Genomic DNA, 12838 nt, shown 5'->3' with positions numbered 1-12838 from the left:
TAGTAAACGCACAAGCTTTCGGGTTAGTCCCTTCGTCAGGTGAATGGAGAGTTCTGGCCTCAGACAGAGCATATAAAGCACAGACGGTTTACAGATTACTGATTAGAATGCGAATCTCTACACCTAACCTGCTGTTTAAGTCTTGAAGTGGCCGACAATGTGAGTGGAAGGAGTACTGATCACAGGTTAAAGAGATGTGTATTGTCTCCAGACAGTACAGTGAGTGAGGTTTTGCAAACCCAGGCAAGTGCTCCTTCCACTCACATTGTCGGCCACTTCAAGACTTAAACAGCAGGTTAGGTGTAAAGATTCGCATTCTAATCAGTAATCTGTAAACTGTCTGTGCTTTATATGCTCTGTCTGAGACCAGAACTCTCCATTCACCTGACGAAGGGACTAACCCGAAAGCTTGTGCGTTTACTATCAAATAAATCGGTTGGACTAAAACCTGGTGTTGTCAGACTTTACTGTTCTTGTAGCCACAATATTTATGCAGCTGGTCCAGTTAATTTTCTGGTCAATGGTAACCTACAGGAGGTTAACTTAATATTTAGGATTTTGAACAATTTGCAATAATAAATCTAATTGTCATAATTACAAATTCAATTCTCTGCAATAACCAGCCTCATTACCATCAGATAACTTCCCAATTTTCTGAGTGATGTATCTAGATGAAGTGCTCATCTTGTGAATTTGTCCTTTTTAATTCAAATTTTACAACTTTTTTGGAAAAAAATGAGCTCATTGACCATTATCTTATTGAAAGATGGAACAGATTCAAGGGACTAAATGGCCTGCACCAGTTCATATGTTTCTAATAGATACAAACTGCAGCAGGTGGCTTTGAAGTGCATTATTATGACACTGCATTATCACTGTCACCTTGATGTCATATTTCTGTCAAGTATTGGCAAAATAAAGTTTAAAACAAATCCAGTGCAATGTCCATGTCTGCAGCAGTACTCATCCAAAGCTCTTGTGTTCCTTTTTGGTTTTCATTCTATGAAGGCAATTCCTGAAATCACCAAATTTTGATGGTTGGTTCCGGTCAAGGTGGAAGGAAATGACACAAAAATTGGAAGCTTTACACCTCGAGGCCTTATGCGATGCAGTGAGTATAACCAAAGAGACTAAAATACAGCCTGAATTATGTGCTTTGTAACAATATAAATATATTGAACTCTGTTGCTTATCTAAGAACTAAGTCAGTATCAATGATTTTTCAGAATATTCAGTTAATTTGTGAAAAAAATAATTGTTGAAGTATTTTAACACAAGAAATAGGAGCAGGAGTAGGCCATCTAGCCCCTCGAGCCTGCCCCGCCATTCAATAAGATCATGGCTGATCTGTCGTGGCTCAGTTCCACATTCCCGCCCTCTCCCATAACCCTTAATCCCCTTGCCTATCGAAAACCTATCAACCTGCCTCTTAAAAATATTGAGCAAGGCAGCCTCCACCACTTCAACAGGCAGAGAATTCCAGAGATTCACCACCTTTTGAGTGAAGAAGTTCCTCCTCAACTCCGTTCTAAACCGCCCCCCCTTTATCTTGAGGCTGTGCCCTCTAGTCCTACTGTCCTTTCTGAGCGGGAAGAGCCTCTCCACCTCTATCCTATCCATCCCATTCAACATCTTATATGTCTCAATGAGATCTCCCCTCATTCTTCTAAACTCCAACGAGTACAAGCCTAGTTTATTCAGCCTCTCCTCATAGTTCAACCCCCTCAACTCCGGAATCAGCCTAGTAAACCTCCTCTGCACTCCCTCCAAGGCCAAAATATCCTTGCGTAAGTGCGGCGACCAAAACTGCACACAGTACTCCAGCTGCGGCCTCAACAGTGCACTGTACAGCTGCAGCAAGACCTCCCTACTTTTATATTCAATCCCCCTCGCTATGAAGGCCAGCATCCCATTTGCCTTCCTGACCACCTGCTGCACCCGCAGGCTGGGTTTTTGCGACTCATGCACAAGGACCCTGAGGTCCCTCTGCACCGTCGCATGCTGCAGTTTTTCGCCACGTTGATATGAATATGATTATGTTTCTTGTAGGATTTACTGATATGGATTCAGAAACACACAGAAGTTGAGGTGGTGGATTTGGTACTAAAGTTGAAAGAGAAGTTGGTAAGTACAAGATATAATTATTGAAAATTCAAGCTGTAGAAAGCTAACAAGGTTTACTCTGTGCAGCGATTGTGGAATTTCACTTTTTTTGTTGGAAGACACAGGCAAAGGTTAAGAATAGTATGGAAAATGCAACTGCAAGCAGTTAAGATGAAATAATTTCTCTTGGAAAAAATGAATTTAGAACTATAATCTTTTCATCTCCTTTGCTTGACACGGGTAGGAAGTGTTGCAGAAATAGTTAATCCCCTGTTGTACACAGTAGGGCATATTTTTCCTTTTGGGGATGCATGAGAGCATTACAATTGCAGTGTGGGGCCTTTGAGACACAGCAGTCAAAATTATTTTTGTGGGCCCTCTGGTTGCCCTGCTTTCCCAGGGCTGTCAAAATTCATTGAGCACTTGAACTTTGAAAGAGAAGGGCTCCACTAGTGTCCATGGCATTGTGCAGACTTTGACCAATTCCTACATAAAATGTCTATGTGGGAGAATAAAGCTGCGACGGTTCAAATTCCAGATGAAATGCTTGAAGCAGAATGTTTGGGATGACATAAAATAAAAATGATTTATTTTACACAAATATTTTCATGACTGCCAATAAATGTTTTTATGTTGTACTTTATGGAAGTTACAATATGTGTGCTTCCTTGTTGAACAATTAAATATGCTTATTGTTATGATCCAGTAGGGGACAATAAACATTTAAAAAGTCCAAATGTCTTGTTTTAACCAATAGAACTACACCACAAGATTCCACTTTTAGCAAAATGCACAGTTCATTATCCATAGAACAAATTAAACAAAGCAAATACAAATAAGGTAACACTATGGCTTATAACAATGTATATTATGAATTCAAGTTTATTTCCCCATGAATTACCTTATACAGTAGTTATTAAGTTATTTGTTTCTGTGGAGACCACCTATAGTATGGTCTCTAAAGAAACAAATAACTTAATGACTAATGTATAAGGTAATTCTTGTGTATGCAACCATCTTCGAGAGGATTCTCCTTAGCTTCTATTATTCTCATTTCATTTACTCTCTCTTTAGTGTGGCTGCCTCGGTCTCTTTTTCTGGTTAATTTTCCCATACTTCACAACTCACTTAGCTGATTACTTTTTTTTCCACAAGACTCTGAGGATCACTGTTCAAACGAGGCAATCATCCAGCTTCCGTTCCCTCTCAAACTTTGAACTGAGATTAAGCCTCTCCCAACTTCTGCTATGTGAATTATGAATTTTTTTTGCTTATAGTGCCAGCCACACTAACTGTCATTTACTTTGTGAACTCTGAGCTGTAAACCATATGAGGTCCAGATTGCAACTAGCTCTCTCAACAGATACCCATTTAAATTGAAAGTGGAGAACCTTCCTAACCTTCCATTGATCTCCATAACAACATAGCCTGTTCTGGGTTGTCTTCAACTGACTTTTAGTTAATGATCCCTAATTTACAATTTCATCTTTGATCGAATGGGTTTTGCAATCTTTTAGCATTCACTAAATGCTTTTAAGTTAATTTAGTTCTAACTCCCAGAACAAAACATCTCACTGGAATTCTCTTCTTTGCAAAAATTGCAGATCTTAGGTCTCCAGCTAAGCAAGCCACTTGTATACGTCTTAACTTTCTAGCTGTTAACCTATTCTATTCTGATTTTTTTTAAAAACCTACAACCTAAGTATTCTAATACACATGAACCATGAATTAGATATTCACAACATTATAAAAGATTACAAGATTTTTTAAAAGATATTCTGTCTATTCAGGTGCAAGCCAAGCAACATTGCCTTCCGATAAAACAAGACACTTTGGAGAAACTGCAATTGCATATTGAAGCAATAATTTTATCACTACCAGAAGACCTGCAGAGCATCTTGCTAAAAAATGGCACAACATGATTTTTGCAACGTTACCCTAAAAGGCATTTAATTAGGAACAGCACAAAAAACACTCCAGAACAGTATTGAAAAAAGGGAAGAAAATACCTTACAATGCTAAGGAAAAATTGGAAGACAAAGTGGATTTTAGTTGGTAACCTTTTGAGAAGATTCATCAATATGAGCATGATTCAGTCAAGTGAAGAAACAGAAACAGTAATCAAATCACTGTTTAAGCTGAGTGTGTTTGTGTATGAAATGTCTGTGACTATTTTAACAATCAAGTTTCACAATGTGGTGCTGGTAGCTACCATTGATGAAGTTGGTGTCTGCATTGTATACCAGTGGAAAGCAACAGTGGGAGTTTTACTACTAACATTTATATTGCAAATAATGTATTGATATATAGGCTGTGCAAATACCAGTGCTGGTATTTTGCTTAGAAGCATATTTTAATTGCTTACTTTTTATATAAATGTCTATTCTCATATGAATTACTACTAAACTAACAGTAATTTGTACAATTATACACCTATTTAAACAAATTGTGATTTAACTTTTAAGAACAGGATATTCACAAACACATTTTAAATAACAAAGATGTGACTGAACTTCATTATTTTTACCAAAGCACTTTGTCAATAACTATACAAAATTTCAAATAAACTTTACACTATTTTAATTAATACAGTTTATTTTAGTTCATAAATAATATAGCCCTTAATATGTCAAAATATTAGAACTTTGCAAACACCTTTTAAGATAATGTTATTTCAACAAACACAAACTATTCTGAACCAGAAATTAGATATTTGAATGACCCATTAGTTTCATTTGATGGAAAAATTCTGATCTGAATATTGGAGAAATCTCTCCTGCTCTTTGTGCCAGGTGATCTACAATGTCCACATGGATAAACAGACAAGCCGTCAGTTTAATATATTTTAATGCATTATTAATAGGATGGCCCAATACTGCATTGACACATGATCTTATGTGTCCACTACAGGACTATAGTCTAGAAAAGCAAGTGCTACCAGCTAGCCCAAATTAACATGAAAGATTATTCTTACAGCTCAGTCACTTGTGATAGACTTTCATGTTTTTAAGTTTGAAACTGGACAAGTTGTTTGTACAGTTAAACTTCTGAGCTCTTGAATGGTGAGTCATAGAGGTTTACAGCATGGAAACAGGCCCTTTGGCCCAACGTGTACATGCTGTCCTTTTTTTAAAACCCCTAAACTAATCCCAATTGCCTGCATTTGGCCCATATCCCTCTATACATATCTTACCCATGTAACTATCTAAATGCTTTTTAAAAGACAACATTGCACCCGCTTCTACTACTACCTCTGGCAGCTTGTTCCAGATACTGACTCAGAAGTGTTTCAAGATTTTAGCTAAGTTGAACAAATATTCTGGTACCATGATGTACACTGTTTTAGCAGAGAATGAAAATGTCAGAACAATTTCATCCCACTGAACACCACCCTCAGTAGTTTTCAGTGAGTCATTATTTAACAATGACCTCAGAAACATATGTTCCAGACCAACAATACAATTGCAGGAAATTTTAAAATTCAGTGGCAGGATAAACTATTGAAATTATAAGCAAAATATTCTGCAAGAGATTAGAGTTGCTTCTACCAAGTTTAGATTAAAACTTAATAATTGAACTGAAGAAAAGCTATCCACACTTTTCTAAGTGAGGACCATGAATTTCAGTTTCAACTGTAAAAATATCAATTTTGTATTTTGAAATGTCTGTTTGACACCTTGCTGGACCTGAAAATAAGATTAACTGAAATGCAGTTTTGTGCCTTAGATGTAACAAAATCTACGTATATGAAAAAAACTTCACATTGTTCTGGAACTGTTTCAAAAGATTTCACATAATAAAACATGCAAGAATTAGTGATGCAAATTGGATAATAGTTCAACACGTTGAGCATCAAACATAGTGTGAAACAAAATTAGATGTGGATTCGTGACCACAATTTTTGTATCCAGTGATTGCCCGTTCTCAACGCAGGTTGAGAGTGAAGACCAAACACTTTATTCCAAGAAACAATGTAGCCCTAATTTGTCATTTTATTCAATTATGCCAACTTTGTATCAATGAGTGCAAACTGGCTCTAAGAGTCCAGTGAAGCATTAGCCAACCCTAAAGTGACTGAAGTGGTGTATGCTTCCAGAAAATAAAGTAGTAAGAGTAATTCATGATCAATTAAAATTCTGTGAAATATTACCTAGGTTACCGAAGTGAACATGAGTCTGCAAATATTTACTCAACTGCTGTAGGTTGGACTCTTAAATCAATGTAAAATTGAAATTGTTTCACAGATTTTTTTTGTATTTTCCCTTTTGAGCCTGTGACAACATGTTAAAGACACCATCATTCCTGTATGGTTGTTAAAGAAAGAAATCCTGGTATTCTTAAAAGTCTCTTAAGCTATTAATTAATTTGTTTATGAAAAAAGTTCAATATTGCTGTTTTCCCACAACTCCTTTTCTGTTTCCATTGGTTCTATAAATTGTCTGACTTCCCTTTTTGATTAACCAGTACTTTATTTTAGTCCGCTGGAAATCTTTCAAAACAGCCCTTTCCAGCAAATCAACCTCATCATAAAGTCTTCCTGTTGAATCCACTCCTGCAGTCTTTTCTCTTCTGCCCATTACAGTACAATATCTCATCCAACCTCCTGCCAAATCAATCTAAGTGCAGGTGTTCAACCTAATGAATGTGTCCCATTGCAGTTCATGCATCCCACTTTCCACCCAAAAAAAAATCTTATTATGGAATCTCACCCAATGCTCCACTTAATACCATCTCTCATTTCAGTCAAGCCTAGCACAGTCTCTTCCTGACACACCAAATTTATCCCACTGGTTAACCATCCAGCAAATGTATCAAATCAGGAGCTTCACCTCACACATTTCCACACTCTACCACCACCCCACTCTCAAACAATCTCACTCCCCTCCCCATGTATCCATCCCACTAGTCTCCTGTACAGTGTCACAATCAGATGAGGGGGGGTTGAATGGCTCCCCTATTTCCCTTCTCATTTGACGGCAATAGTTTTTGTTTTTAAGAAGTATATACTTGCCAATTCAGTGAATATTTAACTGTTTACATGCTGTGATTATAATGGAATCAGACAGGTTTTCTTGAGTTTAACAAAATTATAGTTGAAACCAATTTAAGAAAATAATAAAACTTTCACACACAAAGGTCACATTTACACAGATTACAGAATGAAGAAGGATAAGTTACACAAGAGTTCATAAGAATAAAAGAAATATAGAGTCTATAGTTTGAGGACTTGGCTAGGCTAGCTTCAGGATGAATTCAGTAGTCCTAATGCTTCTGATTTAAAGATGTGGACGGCTGATTTGGTTGTTCTTCAGGAGAAGGGAGTACTGGGTGAAATTATTTTAAGAAGCTTCAGTCTATAACAGGGGATTCCCTGGATGGTCACGATCAGTAACAGGAACCAAAGATAGAAGAAGGCAGGAAAGACCCCACCCTGGATCTCCAGTCACTGGGAGCTAATCGTCCGTTACTGCAGAGAAAGCAGAAACTTAAACATATAAAAGGTGGTGCTGTCGCCTGACTGTCACCCAATGATTTAACTTTGGTTGCATTCATGTGTTCCACCTTGCAAGTTTAATCAGTTCATGTCTGAGAATCTCCCTCACGGTAAGGGTCCAATTGTTAGAGTGATTGGGTGTAAGACACTCCCATCAATTCTCAGTTAGTTGATGTCTGGAGTTCTCCCGCTAGGCTAGGGTCCTATTAGGAACTGAGGAACAGGAGTAGGCTATTCAGCCCATTGAACCTGCTCCTCCATTTAATACAATCATGGCTGATTGGACACTTCAATGCCTTTTATACAGATTAACCCCATCACCCTTAACATTGACAGATTTTGGATTAACAATCTCTGCTTTAAACATACTGAGCTTCCACAACCCTCTGGGCCACAAAATTCCAAAGATTCACAACCCTCTTTGTAAAGAAATATCTACTCATCCCAGTCTTAATCGGCATCCCCCTTATTTTGAAATTGTACCCTGATTCTAGACTCTCCAACCATGGTCTTTTACTTTGCTAGATAACCTTTCGTGAGGGATTTTATCAAAAACTTCCGAAAATCCAAATATACCATGTCCATCGACCTTCCTTTATCAATTTCATAAGTAACATCTTCAAAAAACTTTTTGTCAAACAAGATTTCCTATTCCTGAATTCATGCAAACTATGCCCAGTCTTATCATTATTGTCCAAATGTCCATTTACCACAGCTTTTATAATCAAGAAGGCAAATGGAATGTTGGCTGTTATAGCAAGGGGGGATAGAATATAAAATACTGGAGATGAGGGGGATAGCTTATGAGGAGAGATTGAATAGACTGGGCCTGTACGCGTTAGAGTTTGGAAGGCTGCGGGGGGGGTGGATCTTATAGAGACTTACAAGATAGTGAAGGGACTAGATAGGGTAGACATAGAGAGATTCTTTCTGCTTGGAAAGGAAAACAGAACCAGAGGGCACAGCCTCAAAATAAGGGGCGGGGGGGGCAGTTTAGAACGGAGTTGAGGAGGAACTTCTTCACTCAAAGTGTGGTGAATCTCTGGAATTCTCTGCCCATTGAAGGGGTGGAGGCTACTCATTGAATATATTTAAGTCACGGGTGGATAGATTTCTGATAGACAAGGGAATTAAGGGTAATGGGGAGAAAGCGGGAAAGTGGAACTGATCCACTTCAGATCAGCCATGATCTTATTGAATGGTGGGGCAGGCGCGAAGGGCTAGATGGCCTACTCTTGCTCCTATTTCTTATGTTCTTATAATGGGTTCCTGCATTTTCCCTATCACTGATGCAAGACGACAGGTCTCTAGTTCTGTTTTTTTCTCACTCCCTTCTGAAATAATGGGGTGACATATGCTACCTTCCAATCTTTAGTAAAACCATCTGTATAGAATTTTGGAAAATGATCTTTAATGCATCCATTATTTTTATAGCAACCTTCGTCAACACTCTGATGCATAATATTAGATCCCATGGACTTATCAGCTTTCAGTTCCATTAATTCTCCAATACGACCTTCTGTCTTAAACTAATTTTCCTTCAACTCTGAATTCTTCCTAGCCCCTTGGATCTTTGCATCAGAGAGATTTCCTGTATTTTCCTAAGTCAAAACAGACAGAAAGTAGTAACTTGGCGTTTCTGCCATTTCTCTATTTCCCTTTATGAATTCTCGATCAATCAGTTGGGTTGAATGGTTTCTCTCGTCCAGTTGAATACTTCAGTTGATTGTTGTGGTACCTTGTAATGAGGATGGAATACTTCAGTGACACCTATTTCCCAAGTTATTGAATCTGATTGATCATTAAACACATGCTGTCTCCGTCCCATGGATTGGAATATTGAACATGAAAAATTGCAAATTGGGGTAGCCATCTTTAGCTCCAGGTTCAAGTCACCTTTTGTCTGTTTAATAAGTCTAAAATGTTTTTAAAAGTTTGATTCAAGTTTCCAGTCGGTGAATTAAAAATCATTTGACATAAAACATGATTTTGTGACAATAGCCAATCCATACTAATAAGGTGTCAATACCCTCCCCCAAGAATCCATCCCCATAGTATTAAAGTTTCAATGTCACAAGCAGGCTTACATTAACACTGCAATTAAGGTACTTGAAAATCCCCTAATTGCCACATTCCAGCACCTGTTCGGGTACACTGAGGGAAAATTTAGCATAGCCAATGCATCTAACCAGCACGTCTTTCAGACTGGGAGGAAACCAATGCAGACACATGGAGAACGTGCAGACTCCACACAGTGACCCAAGCTGGGAATTGAACCTGGGTTCATGTGAGGCTGCAGTGTTTAATCAATAGTATTCTCTCACCCCCACGAATCTACTGGGGAAAAAACAAAATCCCACATAAGAGAGATAAAACAATGTGATCAGAAGGGGAGACTAGCCATATAGAGTAGTTCAGAGGTAGGGGGCATCGGACTGGGGCAAGGGGGAAAATATGAGGCAGATGAAGATAGGTTATTGATGGATTTACCTAGCTGTTCAATCAGTTGATTGATTTCTCAGTTGCTACGTTTCTATTCTAATTCCCTAAAATTCTCTACTTCGAAAAACCTATCTCTTTGATCAACATTTTAGTCACTTCCTGATTTCTCCTATGGCTTATGGATATTTTCAGACACAAGACATAGGACCATCTGGCCCACCGAATCTACACCACCATTCAGTGAGGTTGTGACTGATTTGATATCATAATCCTCGACTTCACTTTCCTGCCTTACCACCATAACCCTTGATTCCCTTACTGATTAAAAATCTATCTCTGCCTTGAATACACTTAATGACCCAGCCTCTATAGCCCTCTGCAGCAAAGATTTCCACAGATTCATTACCTTCTGAGAGAAGAAGTTCCTCCTCATCTCTGTCTTAAATGGATGACCCCTTACTCTGAAATTATGCACTCTGGTCCTAGAGTCTCCCAAAGGGAAAGCAATTTCTCAGCGTCTACCTTGTCAAGTCCCCCAAGAATCTTTTATGCCTCCATAAAGTGGCCTCTCATTCTTCTTAACTCCATTGAGTACATACCTAACATACTCAACTTCTCATATGAAAATCCCTCCATACCTAGGATCAATCTAATAAACTTTCTCTGGACTGCCTCCAATGCCAGTATGCCTTTCCTTAGATAAGGAGACCAAAACTGTACACATATTTCAGGTGTGATCTAACTAATGCCTTGCATAGTTTTAGCAAGACTTCCCTATTTTTATATTCCATACCCTTTGAACTAAAAGCCAGCATTCCATTTGCCTTCCCTGTTACTGAGTGAACTTGCATGATTTTTGTCACTTATGCATGAAGATCCCCAGCCTTTCTCCATTTAGATAATATGCATCTCCTTTTATTCTTCCTACCAAAGTGTATAACTTCACATTTCCCTACATTATATTCCATCTACCAAGTTTTTGCCCACTCACTGATCCTGGCTATAGCCTCCAAAGACTTTGTATCATCCTTACCACTTGCCTTCCCACGTATTTTTGTGATATCTACAAACTTGGCAATAGTGCATTCACTCCTCTTGTCCAAATCATTAATACATATTGTAAATTGGTTTTGGACAAAGCTCAGCACAACATTGAGGGCCGAAGGGCCTGTACTGTGTTATACTGTTCCATGTTCTAAATAATTGTTTTATCAATATTTCTCTTGTTAAATGTTTTGGAACATTTATTACCATTTAATGCATTATATTAATGTTATTGGTTCTAAGAACTGGGGATACTTAATGATGATTGTGCAATGTTCAGTTCCATCACAGTTTCGATAATGAAGCAATGTACTCCTCCATGTAACCAGCCCAGGATCGGGATCCAGATTTGAACTGATAAGTGGCAAATTACATTCATGTAACACAGGTAATCTGCATTAACCATCTCCATCAAGAAAATACCAAATTATATTTCCTTAACATTTAATGACATTACCACAGTAAATTCCCTATAATCAACAATCTTGGGATCAACATTGACAAGAACTTAATTCGACTAATCACATAATTAGAGGTACAAAAGCAGGTCTGAGGTTGGATATTCTGTGCCAAGATTTGCCTCCTGGCTCCCAAAGGCTTATAGAATCATAGAACCCTACTGTGCAGAAAGAGGCCCTTCGGCCCATCGAATCTGCACCGAACACAATCCTACCCCCGTATCCCTACAAATTTACCCGCTAATCCCTCTAACCTACACATCCCAGGACACTAAGGGGCAATTTTAGCATAACAAATCAACCTAACCCGCACATCTTTGGACTGTGGGAGGAAACCCATGCAGACACAAGGAGAATATGCAAACTCCACAAAGACAGTGACCCGAGCTGGGAATTGAACTCAGGACCCTGGAGCTGTGAAGCAGCAGTGCTAACCATGTGGTGCCGTGCTACCCAATCATCACCTAAATGTCACAAGTTAAGAGTAAGATGCAATATTCTTACCTTGCCTGGATTACTGCAACTGCAACAACACACGAGAAGCTCAACACTCTCCAGGAGAAAGTTCAATCAGCACGGAAGTAATATAACTGCAGTACATATCCTTTGAAAAAAAAGCCCTGCAGCTTATTCCAATCCTGTGATCTATCACCTAGAAGGACAAGGGCAACATGGAAAAAGGACTGCCATTGTCTCCACGTTCCCCTCCCAGTCACACAGAATCCAGACCTGGAAATATTCTTTCATCAATGTGCACCAAAATTCTACAATTCCCTATCTTACAACACTGTAGACTGCAATGCTTCAAGTGGGGAACTCACCACCCATATTTTAAGGATGGTCAGTGGATGTTCGCATTGCTAGCAATGTTTGAATTAGTAAAGAATAATGGGCAGAAGTATAGCAAATGAATTTCTGTGCAAAGAAATGTGAAGTGATTCATTTTGGTTGAAAGAATGATGAGAGACAATATAAAAAAGGTACAATTTTAAAAGGATTACAGGAACAGATGCTGGGGTATGCATACATATGTCTGAAGGTGACAGTAGAGATGTTGAAATTCATGGGATTCTTGGCTCTGTCAATAGATGCTTAGAACACTAAGCAAAAGAGTTAGGAGAAACTCATAACACTGGTTTGGACCCAGCTGGAATATTGTGACGAATTCTGGGAACCACATGGAGAGTAAAGCATTAATATTATAAACATACAGGATGCTGATGTAATTATGATGTCAGATCACATGACTGAAGAAAATCGGAGGAGGAGTAGCTGCAACCTTGTGCAGAAGTCCAAA

The 12838-nt window shown here is 38.5% G+C and overlaps 1 protein-coding gene across 1 annotated transcript in view; it reads left to right on the top strand.

Moving 5' to 3' along the window:
* The window catches only part of dennd6a (DENN/MADD domain containing 6A), a 104316-nt gene extending 97185 nt beyond the window's left edge, over window positions 1-7131 (top strand). The window contains exons 18-20 of the mRNA XM_080182846.1: window positions 1009-1111; window positions 2050-2124; window positions 3894-7131. Of these exons, the coding sequence (XP_080038972.1) occupies window positions 1009-1111; window positions 2050-2124; window positions 3894-4025 (310 nt within the window). The 3' untranslated portion in view covers window positions 4026-7131. The remainder of the gene's footprint in view (window positions 1-1008; window positions 1112-2049; window positions 2125-3893) is intronic.
* Window positions 7132-12838: the final 5707 nt, after the last annotated feature.

This window comes from Carcharhinus amblyrhynchos, chromosome 3 (assembly GCF_965287045.1).
Source record: "Carcharhinus amblyrhynchos chromosome 3, sCarAmb.v2.hapA, whole genome shotgun sequence".
NCBI classification, from domain to species: Eukaryota; Metazoa; Chordata; class Chondrichthyes; order Carcharhiniformes; family Carcharhinidae; genus Carcharhinus; species Carcharhinus amblyrhynchos.
The sequence above is the reverse complement of the archived record's forward strand: the minus strand, read 5'-3'. Positions and strand labels throughout refer to the sequence as shown.